We start from the raw sequence: 21,621 nt of genomic DNA, 5'->3' as shown, positions 1-21,621 counted from the left end.
ACACAGAACCGGATTCGAATGGTAGATGGTTTAAAGGACCAGCGTTTCTCTACCTTCCTGAAGATGAGTGGCCGCAACAACGAGTGAAGACGAACACTGCCGAAGAGTTGCGAACGAGTTTCGTGTTGGCTCACATCTCGCTGCCCGCCACGATTATAGATGTTTCAAGGATCTCGAAGTGGAGCGTATTACTGCGAACTGTAGCCTGCCTATATCGCTTCATCAGCAACTGTCGATTGCGTGTTCTTGGGCGGCCAATAGAAACTATACCAGCAACTATAAACCAAATGAAATGTCTCAAATGGTCGGTTCCCTCGTGTGGCGTGCCACTGAAGCAAGAAGAGTTCCAGCGAGCAGAGTGCTTTCTATGGAGAACGGCACAAACCGAATGCTATCCGGATGAAATGCGAACCCTGTTGAAGAACCGCGATCAGCCTGTCGCGGAGTGGAAGTCCATCGAGAAGAGCAGCCCGCTGTATAAGCTGTCACCGTTCACCGACGAATACGGAATTGTTCGAATGGAAGGAAGGACAGCTGCCGCTGCCCACGCGAATTTCGACGCGAGGTTCCCTGTAATACTCCCCAGGGACAATCAGATTACCCAGCTACTGTTGGAGTTTTACCATCATCAATGCGGCCACGCGAACACAGAAACGGTCGTTAACGAAGTTCGTCAACGTTTCGAGATATCGCGTCTACGCTCGGCTGTTGGAAACGTTAGCCGGAATTGTATCGCTTGCAAGGTACGCAAATGTAAACCGTTTCCTCCTCGGATGGCTCCTTTACCCGAACAACGATTGATCTCGAACGTCCGACCCTTCAGCTACGTTGGTATCGATTACATGGGCCCATTGGAAGTGACTGTTGGTCGTCGTCTGTGCCAGCCGAGAACTACAAAAGCAAATAGCTCTTGGTTGCGCCGGTACTTTCACCGACGCGCGAACCAAATGGTCCTTCAATCCCCCCTCCGCTCCACACATGGGCGGAGTGTGGGAACGAATGGTGCGGAGCGTAAAGGAAGGCATGACCACGTTGGACGATGGGCGCAAATTGACCGATGAAATATTGTGGACAACGCTTGTCGAAGTAGAGGGGTTGATTAACTCCCGACCGCTCACCTACATGCCGCAGGAGATAAATAGTTCCGAAGCTTTGACTCCAAATCATTTTATACTCGGATGCTCATCTGGTGCGCATGAGCCTATGGAACCGCCGGTTGATCCAGGATGTGTCCTGCGGAGTAGCTTCCTAAGATCTCAGCAGTTAGCGAACGACGTCTGGGAGCGATGGTCGAAAGAGTATCTCCCAACCATCAACAGGAGGACTAAGTGGCTGGATGAAGTCAGGTCTCTGAAGGTCGGCGACCTTGTCTATGTAGCAGAAGGCAAAAGAAGATCGTGGACGAGAGGTATTGTAGATGAAGTAATTTTTGGTAAGGACGGGAGAGTTCGGCAAGCAATTGTACGGACGACAACCGGTAAGTTGAAACGTCCAGTTGTAAAGTTGGCGATGATGGAACTTGGTGGATCTACGGTGGACCCTCCCCTCGATCCACGGGGCGGGGGATGTTCTGGCAGCACGGACAATGACAGGCCGCCAGTGTCGACTGCAGAATACATGCCAAACAGGTTGTCATACAGACAGCAATCAGGGAAACAGATGCATGACGAATGAAATGTGGTAGAGCTGTTGCGTGAGATTCTGAATGCAGAAAATAAGGAATTTTGTGAAATTTATTGAATTGTTATATTTTGGAAGTATTTCGGGCTGAAGTGCGATAGCATACGGTGATCTTGTGAACTCGTAGTATCACTTGTGTGAGTGGCGAGCAGAATCTTTGGTTTAGACGTTAGGAGTAGGTTATGCTAAATATATGATTTATATTGTAGGTCCAATTACTAGCTCGCACGTCACTTCTGCATACATCAGTAATACTGATTCAGTATACTTTTTTCTCCATAGTAGGACCAGGTAAAGATTTGTATCCTGATGATTGCCTAATAGTGTATTAAATGGGACTATCATTGCTTAGTTATTTAGGTGGTGACTACTGAATTCCTCCGCGTCGGCTAGAGTCCCGAGCCGGTAAGGAAAGACTAAATGTATGTATATTGAATTCCCTCAAGACCTGAGAATAAAGCTTACATTTCTTTCAGCTTTGAGCTGCGCAAATTAAAGCCTGCTGCGTATAAGAGTCCCAACCAATAAAGCTTTTATACAGCACGTTTTGTAATGTTGCCAAATACACAAAATAGCAGCGCTACGTAGCTGTTAAAGGAACATTCTTTTAGCTGTGATAAAGAACCTGTTGGAGCAACCACACAGCATGTTCGATGTAAACATTATGGCGTTTGACGTTTCACAATCTTTTACAGCAACATGAAGTTGGGTAAGGTTTCTTGTGGCACAATTATAAAGCCTTGTCTGGAGTAAAGCTAAACGGGCTATTTACTATGATATTTATATATATAGCAGTGTGGCAGCGAGGACATCATCGGGACCAGTGGATACGGAGATCAGGAGTTCGATTCCAAGTAGCGGCAAGTACTTTAATTATTCAATTTTAAAAGCGATAGTTGCAGTTACACATGTATTGGGTCATGGTATCCATAACCTAATTATATTTAAGCGAATTATTTGGGGATGCCGTATAACTATTTTTTAACAACTGTGAAAAGGCTGTCAAAGCGCCTTCTCATGATGCTATTCAGTTAGTGGTTACATAGGACCCGAGAAAAAAGCTATGACTTGGTGGCATAGAAGCTGCTCGCACTGCATGTACATGTGGATTAAGTTCGCCAGATTCATTAGTATAGGGCTTGCATAGAAGCTTCCGTCCATATGTACAACACAGTAACTCAGCATCAAGCCGTATTGAGAACGCTTTGTTGGCGTTTACATTCACAATAAATGTTAGTTGGGGAGCGATTTGCGAACTACAGAATATTTGAATAATCCTTTGAAAAGGGGAACGATGGGAAGTGAGTAAAGTGAGACGTCTGTTTGTCTGTGCAAACATATGAAAAAATTCCACCTGAGTTTTCTGGGAAAATAGGCGACCCTGAATTTTACTCATTTTTTTATTTATATATCCATTATCCATGAACCCTGCCTGTGGAAAAAGTTTCATGAAAATCTGAGACTCTTCGGCCCAAACCCGTACGGTAATTAAAAAAAATCCCAGTGTTTCGTCTGCATGTCTCTGATATCCCAGCAATTTGAGTGGCATTTGATTACGATTTCAACAATTTACATGATCTCCAGTACAATTACTATTTTCTAAATTTGTATTGAGCGTGGACTTTGACTTAACAAGTAAATAGAAAAATTTGCCACAGAATGTCAATGTCGCGAGTGTTCGTGTGGCCAACATCTAATTTCACAGGGTCAGTACCGGTCCTGCAAGTGTCAAACCATTTTTTATACCCAGAACAAACCATCCACAACAACATCTGTATTTTAAAATACATACAAGGTGTCTACTCATAATTCAACATAAAATTCCCTGAGTTTTCCAGGTTTTTCCAGATGAACTTTTGAAAGTTTTTAATTAAAAAAAATAACCCTAATTTTCTAAAAATTATAAAGGGTGACATAGGGTATCATCGGCAGGTTTGTTCTCTTCATCATGAGGTATTATGTCGGCCAAATTGCCTGAAACTTGATCTTATTCAGCTTGGTTGGGAAGAATTTGTGGGCAAGCATATTTTTTCCACCCCAATATTAGACGATTTTTGAATTTTCCCACACAAAAAATCAGGAAAAACAGGCTTTGCCCCCAATAATTTGACCAAGTTGGCGCTTCTGCCTCAAAGGAAGTGCTCGAGGAATTCCAAAAGGAACTCCTGAATGAATCTCAGAATGAACTTTTGGAGTATTCTCAAAGGGTACTCCTGAAAGAATTTTATTTTATTTTTACACCACTAACACATCATTTGTTTCAGTGTTATTTGCATGATTTTAACTTTCACTTATATAACAACGATTTGCTCCAGCGCTGTTCAGGTAAATAAAGTTGTACTTGTAATATAGGTCAATTACAATTCTAGTATCATAATAATAATATTTATTATTTCAGGTGAAATCAGGTAATTGGTCAACTCAATAATTAATCATATTTAAATTACATGATACTTAAGGTTTCGGGCGGGGAAGCCTAAGGAAGCTAAATGAATTGATTTCCGGACAAATGTTCCTGGGGTTGCCAGACTTTGTCACGAGATAACAACCATCGTGTTGTCTTCCGAAGGTCTCCAGTGAATTTAGCTTGCGCTGCTACAACAAACCATCAGGTAGATTATTCCCTTCCGGTATGACTCTGCAGCCATAGGTAATCCTTGCACTGATGGTGGGTACACGATCATCATCATCATCATCAATTCTAAAAAAACTTCATAAGAAATCCCAGAAAGATTTCTTTCTTGAGGAATCCCAGGTTTCTTCTGGGATTTTCTTCCGAGATTCCTTCAGAAATTTCTTTCTGAGGATTCATTCAGGAGTTCATTTACGGGTTATTTACGCAGTTCCTTCTGGGAATCCTCATGGTTTTCTTCTAAGATTAATCAATATTTCTTTTTGGGATTCCCCAAGGAGCGTCTTCTGAAATTCCTCAAGGAGTTCTTTTTGGGGTTCCTTTTTTTCAGGATTCCTTTTTCTGACATTTCTCCAGAAGCTGTTCCTTCAGAAGTTCCTTCACCGGCTTCTCGCGGAATGCTTTCTGAGATTCCATTTTCTTCCAAGATTAACCAGGAGTCATTTCTGAGATTTGTCCAGGAATTCTGTTTAAGATTCACCCAGAACTTCCTCCAGTGATTCATCAAGGACTTCATTGTGAAAGTCATTCAGGAAAACCCTCTGTGATTCCTCCAGGAGTTCTTTTTGGGATTCCTTCCTGGATTCTTCTAGGCGTACTTTTCGTGATTCCTCTAGGATCCTTCTTCTAGATTTCTGCTTGATTTCTCCTTCATTAGTTTCTCCCACAGTTCCTTCCAAAATTCTTCGAGTATTGCTTCATAAATTAATCCCGAGATTCCTTTACGAATACTTTGCTGGATTCCTTTCGGAATTCCCTCAAGTTTCATCCAAAAAATTCATTTCAGATACCTCCAGGAGTTTCTTCTGAGATTTCTTCAGCAATTCACTCTGGGATTCTTGCAAAGTGGAGCGGACCTGGTGTGATAATTAAATAACGTGACTATCACGCCGCGAAGCGTGTGTCTCGAGATTACATACCTAGCCCAGTTGAATACTTCTTCTGTGATTGATTCCTCCAGGAATTCCTTCTGTAATACCTGCACATTATTCCGCAATCCTTCCGAAGGTTCATTCTTACATTTCCTAATACAGTCAGGTTTTTTTTTTACGTGGGGGATACATACCGCGTTAAAAAAACCGCGTTAATTCAAAAATCCGCGTAAAAAAACCGTGTTAATTCAAAAATCCGCGTAAATGAAAACCATGTTTTATAACTTTAACTCAATAATTTCCTTCTTAATTTTATATTAAAAAATGAACTCAACGAATTATTTTAAGACAACATTTTAAGATTTTTGTCTGTCACTCAAAATTTCTACAAGTTACACAAACTGCCAAGCTATTGTTTAAAGGTTTAAAGCTTTTACCATCATTGATGACGTCAAACCCGACATCAACCTATCATTCACCTATTTTTATTTTGGCCACCAAACCCAACATGGACCCAATACTTGGTCGATGTTGGTCCAACAGTGGCTCAACATTCGATACAAATTGACCCAACTTTGACCCGACATTCGATATTTTTTCAGTCTGGCGGAATTTAGCAGGGTTTTCTCGTGTTTCGTGCCCAGCTACTCATTCGAGTGACAATGTATTGAATTGACAAGGATTCGCTTCTCATTTGATAGGTGTCCTGATTGAATGAAATCGTTTTGAACATGAATAGAAGGAAAAATGTTTGAAAAGATTTGTTGGTTAATGTTCAAATGAATGATATGAAGTTTTGCAACACTGGTTGTTAAAACTCCATCTCACACTGTTGAAAATGCTTTGACATCCATGTGCACAACAGAACATGTGCTCGATGAACAAATTGAGATTTGAAATTATGAAAAGAAATCCACGTACTCCGGTGAGACTCGAACTCACGACTCCCAATTCGCTAGACGGGCGCTTCTATTCCTTCAAGCTACGGAGTCACTCGACTATCTCCGTCGCCAGCAGGCCTAGAACTGAACTCGATTCCACAATCGCACATGGTTATCTTCTTTTCACAATCCAAACCCCCTTCGGATGGGATTAGATGAACATCTAACACATTGTCTGTTGTGCACATGTATGTCAAAGCGGGAGAGGAAGTTATTTTTAATTGTCGAGAGCTTCGGGCACTGCCTTCCAATCACTTATTGGTATGGCAGAAGCGCCCGTCTAGCGAATTGGGAGTCGTGAGTTCGAGTCTCACCGGAGTACGTGGATTTCTTTTCATAATTTCAAATCTCAATTTGTTCATCGAGCACATGTTCTGTTGTGCACATGGATGTCAAAGCATTTTCAACAGTGTAATTTCCCACATGGCTTGGTCAGCCAAAGCAAAATCAAGAAATTGACATTTGTAAGGTGCTACGGTCACCCTTACCGTATTCGGTCGGCCGAGGACCGACCCGTCGAGAGTCCGACTGCACACTAATTGCCATACCAATAAGTGATTGGAAGGCAGTGCCCGAAGCTCTCGACAATTAAAAATAACTTCCTCTCCCGCTTTGACATACATGTGCACAACAGACAATGTGTTAGATGTTCATCTAATCCCATCCGAAGGGGGTTTGGATTGTGAAAAGAAGATAACCATGTGCGATTGTGGAATCGAGTTCAGTTCTAGGCCTGCTGGCGACGGAGATAGTCGAGTGACTCCGTAGCTTGAAGGATTAGAAGCGCCCGTCTAGCGAATTGGGAGTCGTGAGTTCGAGTCTCACCGGAGTACGCGGATTTCTTTTCATAATTTCAAATCTCAATTTGTTCATCGAGCACATGTTCTGTTGTGCACATGGATGCCAAAGCATTTTCAACAGTGTAATTTCCCACATGGCTTGGTCAGCCAAAGCAAAATCAAGAAATTGACATTTGTAAGGTGCTACGGTCACCCTTACCGTATTCGGTCGGCCGAGGACCGACCCGTCGAGAGTCCGACTGCACACTAATTGCCATACCAATAAGTGATTGGAAGGCAGTGCCCGAAGCTCTCGACAATTAAAAATAACTTCCTCTCCCGCTTTGACATACATGTGCACAACAGACAATGTGTTAGATGTTCATCTAATCCCATCCGAAGGGGGTTTGGATTGTGAAAAGAAGATAACCATGTGCGATTGTGGAATCGAGTTCAGTTCTAGGCCTGCTGGCGACGGAGATAGTCGAGTGACTCCGTAGCTTGAAGGAATAGAAGCGCCCGTCTAGCGAATTGGGAGTCGTGAGTTCGAGTCTCACCGGAGTACGTGGATTTCTTTTCATAATTTCAAATCTCAATTTGTTCATCGAACACATGTTCTGTTGTGCACATGGATGTCAAAGCTTTTTCAACAGTGTAATTTCCCACATGGCTTGGTCAGCCAAAGCAAAATCAAGAAATTGACATCCATCTCACAGTTGTCGCATAAGTGTCGAAGTAGAGGCAGTAAATCATGTTCACTTAACCTTCCGTAACTCGCGCGGTTGCCCACCACCGTCAGCACCACGCTAATTACTGAACACGAAAAGCGAGATTATTTCAACGTGTTGTACAAAATACAACAGCGCGATTGCTCGAAGGTTGATAGTTAAAGGTCACAAAGCAAAACTTTGGGATATTCCAGGTAATCCTAAGTGTTCTGGAACTCAGTTTTTAAAGTCTATGGCTATGACAGTAGTTTCTCAAGCTAAAAATAGTAACAATACATAATTAGACAGGGATTGAATTAATAATTATTCCAAAATAGTTTTAAAATATTCCAAAGCAGCCAATTGAACAGCCAGAAATGGACATAATAGACATAATTATCTGATAGATAGATACAATAATAGATATAATAATAATCTCTGGACATAATAGATTACAAATCGTAGATTTGTACAATGAAAAAAGTTCATGTAATCTCAAGAACGGTTTGGATGTCCTTAGACATCTCAACAGATCTGATGCTGTCTATTAAACTTTGAGATGTTCAGTAAGTCATGAAAGATTACAAGTCGTAGCTTTGTATTATGAATGCAGTTACCGGTACACCCGTAGACTTTAGAATCTAAACCCCAGAATATTTTGGATGAACTAGGATATCCCGACTGATTTGAAACTATCTATTGAACTTTCAAAAGACTTACTGAGCATAATAGATTACAAATCGTTGATTTGTATGATGCAAGAAGCTACCGCTGCACCCGTAGACTTTAGGATCTAAACTCCAGAATAGTTTGGATGACCTAGGGTATCCCGACTGATCTGAAACTGTCTATTGAACTTTCAAAATACTTACTGGGCTTAATAGATTACAAATCGTTGCTTTGTGTAATGCTAGAAGTTACCGCTGCACCCGTAGAATATGGGATCTAAACTCCAGAACAGTTTGCATGACCTAGGATATCCCGACTGATCTGAAACTGTCTATTGAACTTTTAAAATACTTACTAGGTATAATAGATTACAAATCGTTGCTTTGTATAATGCAAGAAGTTTCCGTTACAGACGTAGACTTTAGGATCTAAACTCAGAACAGTTTGGATGTCCTTGGATATCCAGAAAATTACTCTGCATCATATTCTACCTTTTTAATGCTGTTAAGCACCAAAACTACAGAAATATGTAGAAAAAACTCTATAATAATGCTTGGAAAAATTCCGGCTTAAAATTAAAAATCCACGTAAATGAAAACCGCGTTAATTCAAAAATCCGCGTAAAAATAAACCGCGTTAATTCAAAAATCCGCGTAATAAAAACCGCGTTAATTCAAAAATCCGCGTAAAAAAAACCTCGTAAATGAAAACCTTGTAAAAAAACCGCGTAAAAAAAACCTGACTGTAAGGAGTGTATCGAAAATTAACTATATATGTTCAAAACATCCTAAAAAATAATTTATTCGAGTTATAAATAATTTTATTTTTGGAGGTACTATATAAATCCTTAGAAAAAGGAATGGCACTTTTGCTTTTGTAAAAATAATTATTTTACATGGACATCAATCTCAAAGTTTAAACGCATGATCTTGAAATTTTGGACACCTCTTAAAAATTTGAAACTGCGGAAAAAATGGAAAATTTTTTGATTTTTTTAAATATTTTAGCGCAAATATATTCTTTCCCAGATTGCTCATAATACAGGTAAAAAATTATTTTCAAGAAAAAAAGCGACTCCATTTTAGCGCAATTCTTAAAAATGAAAAAAGGTCATTTTTCAGGGACCCCATTTTTTGATGCTCATTCAAAGCACGATTACGCAAATAAAAAATACATCAAATTAATAATTCAATATTTTTAAACTGGAAATGTTTTTAAACTTAACGACGAGGTAGCTTTAGTAGAGAACGGAATTGTATAACCTTTGAATATATTTAAAACAGACTGTCAAAGTTCGACAAAAAATAAGTGTATTTTTAGGATAGGCCATTTTTTAAATGTTGAGAGTTTTTCGATCATAAATATTTTTTTAAGTTGGTGTTCGGTGATATGTTATGTGTACATAACTGCTAACAATAATTAATATTTTTTGGATTTTTCGCCGCACAAGTTTTATTCGCTACAGGTTATTGAAACGCTGAAAAATCTTTAAAAAACAACAATTTGTCCAAAATTTTAATTTGTGAGATGTATTCATTCTACAATATTTTCAATAATGCTAAACATTTTTCAATTTTTTTCAGGCTGTTCTAAACTTGACTATATTGTGATGATTTGATAGAAGAACCGAAATGATAAGACCAAACATGCTTCGAGATAGAGCATCCTGAATGTTTATAGTTAATTTCCGATACACTCCTTATGTGTCTAATGTGAATCTTTTAGGACTGACATTTATTACTGAATTCTGTAGTTTTGATGATATACCTTATGAAATGACTTTAGGACTTCTACAAGGATTTTTTCTATGAGTTTCTTATAAACTTTGTACAGGACTTTCTCATTGAGGAATTCCTCCAAAAATTTCTCAAAGAATTCCTTCTGCAGATTTGTAAAGAATTTCTCCAGTAGCAACTTCTGCAGCATAGTTGTCCCATGTTCTGTGGGACTTCCTATTAACAAGGGACAACTATGCTGCACACGGCAGAATAGCTTTTGAAGTTTTAGTGATATTCACTTGCAGAATACCACTACAATTTTCCTACACACGCAAATATAAATTCTCACCGGAATCTGCAACTAAATATTTTTCCTCAAAGTTACAGCAAAGTTCGTCCCCAGTGTGTTTTTTTTTTTGGAATTTCACACAATTTTTTACGTGATTTACGTGATAATCCCAGCAGAATTCTGTTTACCGTAGACTGAACCGGTAATTTCTGACTGCAAATTTCCCCAAATGTCATCCAGTATTCCTTTCGAAACTCCCCAGAATTACATTAAAGTCCTGCCAATCAGAATATTGTGGACCTCATAATCAGATTTTTTTTTCAAGACGTTAACAAGTTTACTCTAGCTGAATGGTGGTGCTCAAGTTGAAGAACAATGTGTAGCAAGTACGATAATACCCTAAACCCACAATGGATCATTGAAGCAAATTTTTCTTACAGTTGCAGCATATTCTCCAAAATTGGAAAAGCACTTTTCTTCAGAAAATAAGAATGTCCGATTGATATACATTAGACCTCTTCATAAAAAATGAAATTTCTCGAATTCAGCCAGTCACCCCCATATCTTAATTCTAATGCTGAAACAAACTTCTGGTCAAATTTTCACTTAAATTGGTGAAAGTTTTGAGGTGCCTCAAGTCAAAATTGTGTTTTTTTGGTCATTTTTCGCCTTTAAAAAATGCCCGTGGAGGCCATATAAAATATCGTGGCAACCCTTAAATGAAAGATATGTTTATTATTCCTTACAACTTTTGTGAACATTATGTACTGATAGGAGGATGTTTTGATCATATTTATCCGTTTTTCAGACATGCAAGTATGCTAAAAAGTTACATTTTACAGCAGTTTTTGTTCTACGAAATTCAAACACTCAACGCAACTGCTGGCAGGCAGAAAAATCAAACATAGTAACTTTGCTTTTTCTTGATGATTGCAATGATTGATCATTGATTCAAGTGACAGGTTGCCTTAACAAAAGTGGCATATAATGTACCTCAGTAGAATATGAGAAATGGTTCAGATGGTAAGGCTTTGGACTGACAAACCAAAGCATAGTTGACCAAACGAACAATCGGACATTCTAATATGATTCGATTTAAATATTGATCATTTTGAAGTGTTTTTATTTTATTTTTTTTTGAAAATATGCAATTTTCGATTGAGCCTTATGCCAAACACATGAGGCTACGGTAGCGCTCTTAATATCGTAGTGGCCGTTTTAGTCATTTCAATGTTCCATTGAACCGATATTTTAAACCATGTGAAGTGACATCACTCTAATTAGAATTCAACCAGCAGACTTATGATTGCCCATTTGGAGCCAATTTAAATCCAATGAAACACAACGTTATGTGCTAATGAAAAACTATCTTCCATTAAGTACAGTCGGAATCGTCAAGACAAACTAGTCATTAAAGCAGACAAAGCCGTGCGTTCGTAATACCTACAGACAGGGCAAAACGATCGTTGATTTGCATTAAAAGATGGACAAACCGCTTCTCGAGTTACGTCAGCCGTTCGTTAACAGTGCTACATGTGTAGTACTTGGTCAGTTACAAATTGAAAATACATTCGTCGCCAATTTGTTCAGCCCTAGCTACAATCGGACTTCGATTTCCCTTTCAATTGGACCTTTTAGGAGTGCGTAGGACGCACAGAGCTACGAGTTTAAATGCAGATAAGATCCGTAACAAATGTCAACTGTTTGAATGTTGTATACTTTACGGTCCGCCCTGAATATAATGGACCTTTTAATGCACTTAAGCGCAACCGCAAATACAAATAAATCATTCCGCGCCGGGCGAGCTCCAGCTAGCAGCAACTTACCGTTTTTGGTGGTGAAACTCGCGTCTGCGGGTGATTCTGGGGCAGACCGAAGTTCTTTGGCAGGTACGAGGCCAGTTCGGTTCCCTCGCGTCGCTGTCGGGACGAATCGAACGGTTTACGCTTCTTGGACTGCATCCGCTCGCAGATGCCGATGTGCTTGGCCAGCGACGTTGGCACAAAGTTGCGCGAACAAATGGGACATTGCTGCAGTTGGAGATTCTCGGGCGGCTCGGGAATGGCCAGGAACGGGTCGATGACCTGTGAAGGCTGCTGCTGCTGCGGTGACTGTTGCTGACTTCGGTACTGTTGATGATCGTCGTAATTTGAAACGTTCTCTTTTTCTTGATCGGCGTAGTTTTGCTTTTCACTCAGGTTGTTATCTGCAATGATGGAAAAGATAAAAAAAACTTAAATTACTAATCAACAATCTTGGTGCAATTTGTTTCAACTCGTAGATAATAACTTCAATCTAAGTCTAAGGCAAGGCTTGAATGTTGAAACGCAGCAAATCAAACAGGCCTTATCTATTCATGGGTATTGTTTTGCTGCGCAGACAGCCCCCGTCTTACGATATTTACCTATCTTATCCGACTTGGGCTTTTGCTATTTGAATGCCACAAAGTTGCGCATCTAGCTTTCGTGGTTGCATCTCAATTCTCACGCCTATCGGCTCTAAGTGCAAGCCTACTAGCTATAACTATGTATACAGTGGCTGCCAAACCTGATTATTCACGAATTTATGGATTTTCGATGAAATTATAACGTTTTGACCGAAGTTCTAGTTTATTCTGGACTCGATTTGCTTTTGTTGCAAACCTGATCTAGTTTCCAAACCAAACCAAACTAAACTAAAATTTTTGTTATTTGTGAAATCTGAAAATCTCAAATCTACTTCGTAAACTAAAAGAACTTCTTCTGAAAAAGTTTTGGAATAATTTCATAGGGGTTGTGCTGACGAATGCTTAGTTGAACTATGAATTAAGAGCTACGCTAATCTTTTAGATGAGTATTGATTGTGCGGCGAAAAAAAAATGACGCGTGTTTGGGGCAGTTGCGATGGAGTTCTCGAACGCGTTGCATTGTTCGGCGGAAAAAAAGAAAAAGTGATGGGGATCTCGGTCGCATTGGGGTATCAGGTATCAGAAGGCCGGCTCCAGAGGCACGTTATCCTCCTTTTGGGACATTTGTGCCATCGCCAAAATAACAGCCTATTTCATCATCTACCTGAGGGAAAAGGAAGGAAAAAGGATTTGGATGGGGATGGGGAGAGGTAGGGAAATAGGAAAAATACCCTGGAAGAGGGTACTAACGCACAAGCGTACCACAATGGGTTCAAACAGCGCCCTGAAAAGGGCACTGTAATAACGCATAAAGCGAATACGCCTATAGCTATTTACCACAGCGGGTTAAGAACAACAGAATATCCTGAAGATTCAGGTTTCTGAAGTCTGTTTCACTTAATAAGTGTTTACCGAATACTCGGAAACGCAGTTGCGCGAAAACTGGACAGTTACATATCAAATGATACGAAGTTCCATAATCGGATTCACAGCTATCACAGGCAAATGAATCAGCTTGCTGAATATTCGCCATGTGATAGCTGAGTCGGCAGTGGCCAGTCAATGCTTTGACCAGCATGCTGCAATTCTGCTTAGACAGATTAGTTAGATACTTCGCCACCCGTAGAGATGGCTCAGCACTATACAATTTGGTTTGACGACATGACTCCAAACTATTCCAATATTGTCTGTGTTGAGTGACAGCCCAGGTGTGAATCTGAAGCTTAATCCAACACTTCGATATCGGAATAGCTGGCTCAGGGCCAATGAAGTCATGTGATGCTCCAGAGCGAGCTAACTCATCAGCCAATTCATTTCCAGCGATGGAAGAATGACCAGGTACCCATAGAAGGTGAACAGCGTTTGCTGAATTCAGCTCCTCGATTTGAGTTCGACAAGCGATAACTATCTTCGACCTGGAGTTGGCCGAAGCAAGTGCTTTAATAGCAGCCTGGCTATCTGAACAGAAGTATATTACTTTGCCCATTACGTGCTGCTGAAGTGCTGAATGCACTTCGCACATAAGAGCAAAGATTTCGGCCTGAAAAACGGTGCAGTGTCTACCAAGTGAGTAAGACTGATACAGCCTTAGCTCACGAGAATAAACACCAGCAACTGCTCGACCTTCGAGAAGGGAGCCATCAGTGTAACATACGATGCCGTCTGAAATACTTCTTTCCAGATAACCAGATGTCCACTCTTCCCGTGAAGGGAATTTCGTGGAAAATGTCCTATATGGAAAATTACAAGCAATTGTAAGATCACTTGGAGCAAGGACAATTTTGTCCCAATTCACCAAAAGTGAAAACAACGAGGTGTGTGTTGATGTGCGGTTCACAGGAGTTTCCTCTAGTAGACCGAGTACCCGTAACCGGTAAGTGCAAGAAAGTGCTTCTTGTTTGAGATGAATGTGTAGTGGGGCAACGTCAAAGAGAACTTCGAGCGCTGCCGTGGGAGTTGAAGAGAACGCTCCAGACATCGCCATTAAGCACATCCTTTGGAGATGGCCTAATTTTGATTGGACCGTTCTCACTTCACCCTTTTGCCACCACACAAGACATCCATAAGCCAATACTGGCCGAACCACAGTTGTGTAAATCCATTTGATATACTTGGGTTTTAGACCCCAAGTTGTACCAAAAGTACGCCGGCATTGCCCGAAGGCCATACAAGCTTTCTTGATTCTGAACTCAATGTGAGGTGTCCTGGAAAGCTTGGAATCAAGAATGACTCCAACGTACTTTACCTGTTCAGTCACATCGATTTCAGAATCAAAGAGACGCAAAGGTCTAACGCCATTACGGTTTTGCCTTTTCGTGAAAAGAACAATAGATGTTTTACTCGGATTAACCGAAAGGCCATATTGGCGACACCAACCCTCAACTACCTGAAGGGCGTTTTGCATCAGGTCGAAAAGGATGCTGATGCACATACCAACTAACAATGATAGGTAGTCGTCGGCAAAACCATAAGTAGGAAAACCGCTATTATTGAGTTGCCTCAATAGCGTATCTGCTACGAGATTCCACAAAAGCGGTGATAAGACTCCCCCTTGGGGGCATCCACAAACACTCAATTTCCTAATCCCTGCTAGACGCAATGTCGAGAAGAGATATCGGTTTTTGAGCATTTGGTGAATCCAATTGGAAATCATTGGAGATATACCATGACTCCGTGCGGCTTCCAATATGGCATCAAAAGGCACGTTGTCAAAGGCACCCTCGATATCTAAGAAAACACCCAAACAAGATTGCTTTTGAGCGAATGCTTTCTCGATATCGTAAACAACCTTGTGTAAAAGAGTCACAGTGGACTTACCAGATTGGTAGGCATGTTGGTTCACATGAAGAGGCACGTTGGCCAGATGAATATCACGGATGATGATCCACAATGCGTTGTAAGCATTTCAGAAGAAAAGAGGTCAAACTGATAGGTCTGAAACTCTTTGCCTCTTCATACGACGCACGACCCACTTTCGGAATAAACTTTACAGTAATATCCCTCCAGGATTTGGGAATATACCCTGTAGCAAAACTGCAAACAAGTAGTTTTTTCAAAACATGTTTGAAATAATCAAATCCCTTCTGAAGCAAAATAGGATAAATCCCATCTGCCCCAGGAGATTTGAAAGGAGCAAAGCTATTTAGAGCCCACTCAATCGATTCTATAGTTACAATACTCCGAGCCGAAGCTAAAGAATCATAACTACAAGAAAAGATATCAGGTTCATCCGAAGATGTAATATCCACACATCCAGGGAAGTGTGTGCTGAATAAGCATTCCAGAACTTCCTCATCAGAGGAAGTCAGATCGCCATTTGGCAAACGAAGTTCGTTCACCCGGAAATCCTTAGATTTCGCAAGGATTTTGTTTAACCGACTGACTTCACTCAAGCTGGAAACATTTGTACAAAGGTTTTTCCAGCCGGATCGTTCAGCAGACCGGAGAGCTTTCCTGTAGGCCTTGCGAGCCGACCTGAAAGCCTCCGAACCAGCCGAACGTCGTCTGTTCCAACTCTTTCTACATTGTTTCCTGAGTTTCGCCAGATCAGAGTTCCACCAAGGGGTTCTTCTTGTGATCTTCACAGACCGTAGAGGGCATGCTTCTTCAAAAGCTTCCATGATGAAGGTCGTTGTAGTATCAACGGCATCATCTAAATCACTTGGAGTGTCAATGGATGGTGAATATCCATGAAATTTGGTTGCAACCAAATCAGTATAAAGATCCCAGTTTGTTGACCGAGGATTCCTGAAACGCAATGTTTGCGAAGTAACATTTGAATGTTTAAAAAATATATAGCGATGGTCAGATAAAGATTCTTCATCTGACACATGCCAATTGGTCAGCTCGTGACTAATTCTGCTAGAGCAAAGCGTTATATCTAACACTTCCTCTCTAGCAGATACCATGAAGGTTGGGCGGTTGCCTATGTTAAGTAATGCAAGATCTGTACTACTTAAGTACTCCATCAAACTGGAGCCTCTCAAGTTAATGTCTGAGCTGCCCCAGATGATATGGTGAGCATTAGCATCACTGCCAACAATTAGCGGAAGGCCTTTTGAAGTGCAGTATGCGATGACTTATTTCAAAGCATCCGTAGGGGATGGTTCATCATGCGGTAAATACACAGAACAATAGACGTATTTCCTGTTGAGGTTTCCAACAGATACATCAATTGTGATAGCATATACATCTCTGGTGGTTAGTTCAGAGATGAGTGTAGCAACTATTGCGTTGTTGACAAGCACACAGGCTCGAGGCATGACACGCGAGTTTGCCATTTCATGTTTACTGAAAGTGGCAAACACCGGGTTCACAAAGTTTCCTAGATAGAAATTTTCCCTTACGAAAGTAAGGTTCTTGTACCAAGGCCACTTGGGCTGTACCATTTTGCATAAGTCTGCAAAGATTGATCGTTGCTGTTCTTGTATGCTGAAGATTGATCTGAGCTATCCTAACCGTAGCCACTACCCAAACTAGGTAAGATTAAACTCTTCGCAACAACAGCACAACAAAGAACAGCAACAATAAAACCAAATCGGTATCGATTGGAAAACGCCAAAGGCGAGGATACACAGAATACACTGTAAATCGCATAATGCGAAACCATATAGGTGACAATTTAAACTAATTAACAACAGCTTCATAATCCGCGTTGCATTGTTCGGCGGAAAAAAAGAAAAAGTGATGGGGATCTCGGTCGCATTGGGGACTACGAAGGTGATGATTTTGTTTGCGGTTTTCTGTGGGAAAGTGAAGGAGGGAAGATTTTTTGCTTTTTTTTACTCATAGTCCCATAAGAAACCCCGTAGGAAGAAAGAGTGTTTCCCGGCTCATCAACCTTCGTAGTCCCCAATTACATTGTTCGGCGGAAAAAGTGAAAAGCGAAACACGTGAAGTGATGAAAATGGATGCACAATTGGTAACCAATGGTATTGCAGAAAATTTAAGGAGTCAAGGAGTGGTTGCGGTGATCCGACGACATGGAACTGGGTGAGATTATTCCGATTTTTTTCTTTACATCCTAGAAGGAGTTGGGGTGAAGACGGGCTTGGTGGTCTAGTGGCTACCGCTTCTGATTCGTATGCAGAAGGTCATGGGTTCAATCCCTGGCCCGTCCTTTTCATCCTACTTTGTATCTTTCTATCCATTTTCTCTCGCTCTCTCTTCTCTACATATACAACTCATGCATATTCATATGTTCATAGCCATCGCTAGAACCAGAAACGAATTGAGAAAAGTCGTTTCCCTCACTTCCAACTTCCACTCCCAGCACAGTGTATATTATATATAACGCCTATAAGTTATGCAACCAAAGCGTGCTGTGCCGCTTGACCTTATTCACCTTATTCACCACACAATCTATCACGAACACTATAAATAACCCTATCCATGGATCGCATCACCGACCCAACGGTGACTCCCAGATCTCCCATCCTTTCCGTCTAACAAATACCCCAGTCCGTGCGGGTTGTGGGGACGCAGAGTGCTCTCGATCTCTAGTAGCAACAACCAGTACACTCTAACATTCATTTCTCTTCCCAGCTGACTATAAGGACTTGGCCGGCGCCGTTATTGATCAAATATGCATGAGCTGCTAAAATTGCACTTTGAGAATAAGTGGAATGTCCCAGCCCCTTATTCAGTTGGATCTCAGTGCAACTGGTACCAGTTCAGATCAATCACGGAGGAGCAACCATTGACATGTATAGTCAGAATTGATCGTTTTGATCGTACATCCTAGAAGGAGTTGGGGTGATTTCGCCAATACGTTTTCATGAGGACTCCTGGAGTCTGGTATTTTCTGTAAATTAATCATGTAGCTCTGGTGCTGACCTAATATTGGAGCGATAAAAATGTTAAAATAAAGTAATTGCAGCTCACAATAATCATTGAGAAAATTAAAAATAATTGGCCTTAACGGCCGTCGATCACAGGTAGCACATCGAACTACTCTTAGTAATATACATAATTCGTACATATCTATCTAAGCTTGGAAATTTACTCTACGTATACTCTAAGTACAATACTGTGAGAAGCGCGCGACTATTTTCGTGAGTCGGTCGGTTTTATCGGTAGGGAGATGAGGACACGAAAGTTGAATATTTAAGTCATTTGTTGTAAATAGGAAAATGATACTTGTTGTGTGAATTTGTACGGTATTTGTAGTTAACGAGTCGCATCTTATTTGAGCTTTTTCTGGAATATTTTCGAGATTGTTCAATGTTTTTGTACCTTAGATTTAAGTCACATCATTGGGGCATACACAAGTCTGTTGGTGTTAATAAACAAATAAACAAATATAGAACCAGAAACGCGCTACTATTTTCGTGGGACGGTTGGTTTTCTCGGTAGGGACATGGTATCAGTAGGTCGGTTCCAGAGGTACGTTCTCCTTCATTTGGGAAATTTGTGCTATTAGAGGGAGATGGGGACCCGGAATCGTGCAACAACTTTCGTGGGAAGGTCGGTCGGTTTTCACAGTTGAGTAAACGATCAATGCGCTGACGTATGTATGTACCCTTACTATTGTAAGACTGAATTTCAAAAGGCTGCATGCACAAAAGGCTGAATACGAAAGGCTGAAATCAAGAAAGTGTAACATAAGGCTGAAATTACAAAAGGCTGAAAATTGAAAAGACTGAAAATACGAAAATGCATATATAAGTTGTAGAACTTCTTTCTTTTCTTGGAGTAACGCCTGAACTGAGATCGAGCCTGCTTCTCAGCTTTGGCATATCGTGTAACAGGTACAAAGATATTCAATGCCATAGGGAGTCAAGAACATTTCCATAATGAAAAGTTCTTGGTCCGAACGCGAATCGTACACGTAACCCTCAGCTTGGGCTCTAGTTCCGAAACTGAGCTTATAGTGAAAAGGCTAATGGTGCATACCAAGGAACACAAAATGGAACTGATAATATTCATATCATTAATATATCCCTCTTTAAACATGAGCCAGTAGATCATATCACCTACCAAAGGTGACTCCAAGATCCACACCTTACCCTACCCTACTAACAAATACTGCTTCCCGAGACAACTGTGGGGGTGCTGTGGATTCCACGGTTTCTAGTAACAACGGTTGTCGAACTAACATTCCTTCCCTTTCCCGATGACCGTAAGGACGTGGCCGGTGCCGTTATTGACTTTAAAATAATTGGACTCTGGGTGAAGTTCTTTTAAGGAAAAATAATATTGTACAAATGTTTAATTAGGCGTGAGTTGTGTTAAGCTTATCTAGCGTATTTCACGTGATTTGTCGTCTTTGTCTTTGATGATATTGCTGTTCTTCTTGTCGTGTGGTCATGGTTTTGCTTCTGTGGGAATGTTATATTTTTCCATAGGTATACCTTGATTTAGTGGACCCACTTCTATTATATAGACCCTCAATTTTATGTATGTACATTTTTAAAGGTTAAATTTTTAATATCTTATCAGTTTAAAACTTGCAGGTTGTATTATGATGACTTATAATGCAGGAGTTTTCGGCCTTTTGACACGCGGAGCACTTCATATCAATAAATTGTTTTGTGGATCATATTAGGAATGCGCCAAAGCGTACCCCATGACATACTTAGTTTTATAGATTTACCTTAATCTATATAGAATTTTTGAAATGAATTCTTGAAGTATTTTCTAAAGGAATGCATGCAACATATTTGGAAGCAATCCGTGCAAGAGTTTCTTAAGAAGGTCTTGGATAAATTTCTGGAGGATATTCTAAAGTCTAGACAAAGAAATTCCCTAGAAGATTTTGCGAAAGAATGTCCAATCGAATTTCTTTAGGATTTCCACGATGATTTACTTTACTAGTAAATCTACGAGGTGTTTCCGAAGGTGCTCCTGAAAGATTTTTTTTAAGAATCCCTGGGAGATTTTTTAGGAATACGTGAAAGATTCTTTAATGAATCCCAGGGTGGTTTTCAGCAAGGGTCCCTGAAAGGAGCATCGAAAAATCTGTGGAAGCTTTTTAAAAGTAATCCTTAGATAAATTTGTAAAGAAATCTCTGGAGGAAAATCTTAAGATATTTCAAAAGAAATTATTAGTCGAATTAACCTTTCAGGACACGCGCCTGTCTGATCCTAAAATTGCACCGCACTCACTACGCTGCATTCTACGAGCGAGGTTGTGTTGGATAGTGTTGTACTTTTTACAACGACGCGCGCCCTGAAGGGTTAAAAATAAAAGCCATAGGAGATTTTCTAAAAGAAATCCTCGAAAAATTTGTTAAGGAACCCCTAGGGAAGTTTTTATAGGAATCTTGCAGAACATTTTCGAATGTATTACATTTTTTTCAAGAAATCCCAGGAAGATTTTCTGACAGGAATTGTGAAACTTCTGAAGAAATCCCTAGTGGAATTTCTGGATAAATTGGAAATTTCTGGAGAATTTCTAAAGAAATTTTTGCTAGATTTTATGAAGGAATCTCAAATACATTTTCTAAACGAATGCCTAGAAAATTTTTTGAATAAACATCCAGAAGAAAATCTGAAGTAATACATGGGCGAAACACTCTCTGAAATGGTTTATGAAACATCATGGAGGAATTGGTGGAGCAATTCATGCCAGATTTTTTTTTGTGACCACTCTGGAGGAACACATAGTAGATTTTCTGGAATAATCTGTAACATGATGATTTTATTTTAATAAGAATGGCCATGGAGAAACACCTTGAAGAATCCATGCAGAAATCTTTAGAAAAAATCAATGAGCTATTTCCGGAGCAATTCTTTAAACATTCAGTAAATGAATTCCTGGAGGAATCTCGCAGAAATTCATAAAGAAAGCCTTGAAAGGAAACCCTAGATTAAAAAAAAAAAAATTCTGGTCAAATTCCTGTTGGAATTATTGAAAGGAAGTTTTATGTAATCACAGGAGAAATGTCACGGAAATCCCAGGATAAATTTCTAAAAAAATACTGAGAAGACGTTCCTGATGAAATCTT

General features: G+C 40.2%; 1 protein-coding gene across 13 annotated transcripts in view; it reads right to left on the bottom strand.

Annotated features, from left to right (window-relative positions):
• LOC109401225 (uncharacterized protein DDB_G0284459) overlaps window positions 1-21,621 on the bottom strand; it is a 337,393-nt gene that overhangs the window by 27,476 nt on the left and 288,296 nt on the right. For all 13 annotated transcript variants that reach the window (XM_062842581.1, XM_062842583.1, XM_062842582.1 and 10 more), the window contains one exon: window positions 12,114-12,493. In XM_062842581.1, coding sequence (XP_062698565.1) covers window positions 12,114-12,493 — 380 coding nt within the window. The remainder of the gene's footprint in view (window positions 1-12,113; window positions 12,494-21,621) is intronic.

The sequence above is a fragment of the Aedes albopictus genome, chromosome 3 (genome assembly GCF_035046485.1).
Source record: "Aedes albopictus strain Foshan chromosome 3, AalbF5, whole genome shotgun sequence".
NCBI lineage: Eukaryota > Metazoa > Arthropoda > Insecta > Diptera > Culicidae > Aedes > Aedes albopictus.
This window is presented reverse-complemented; position numbering and strand designations above follow the sequence as displayed.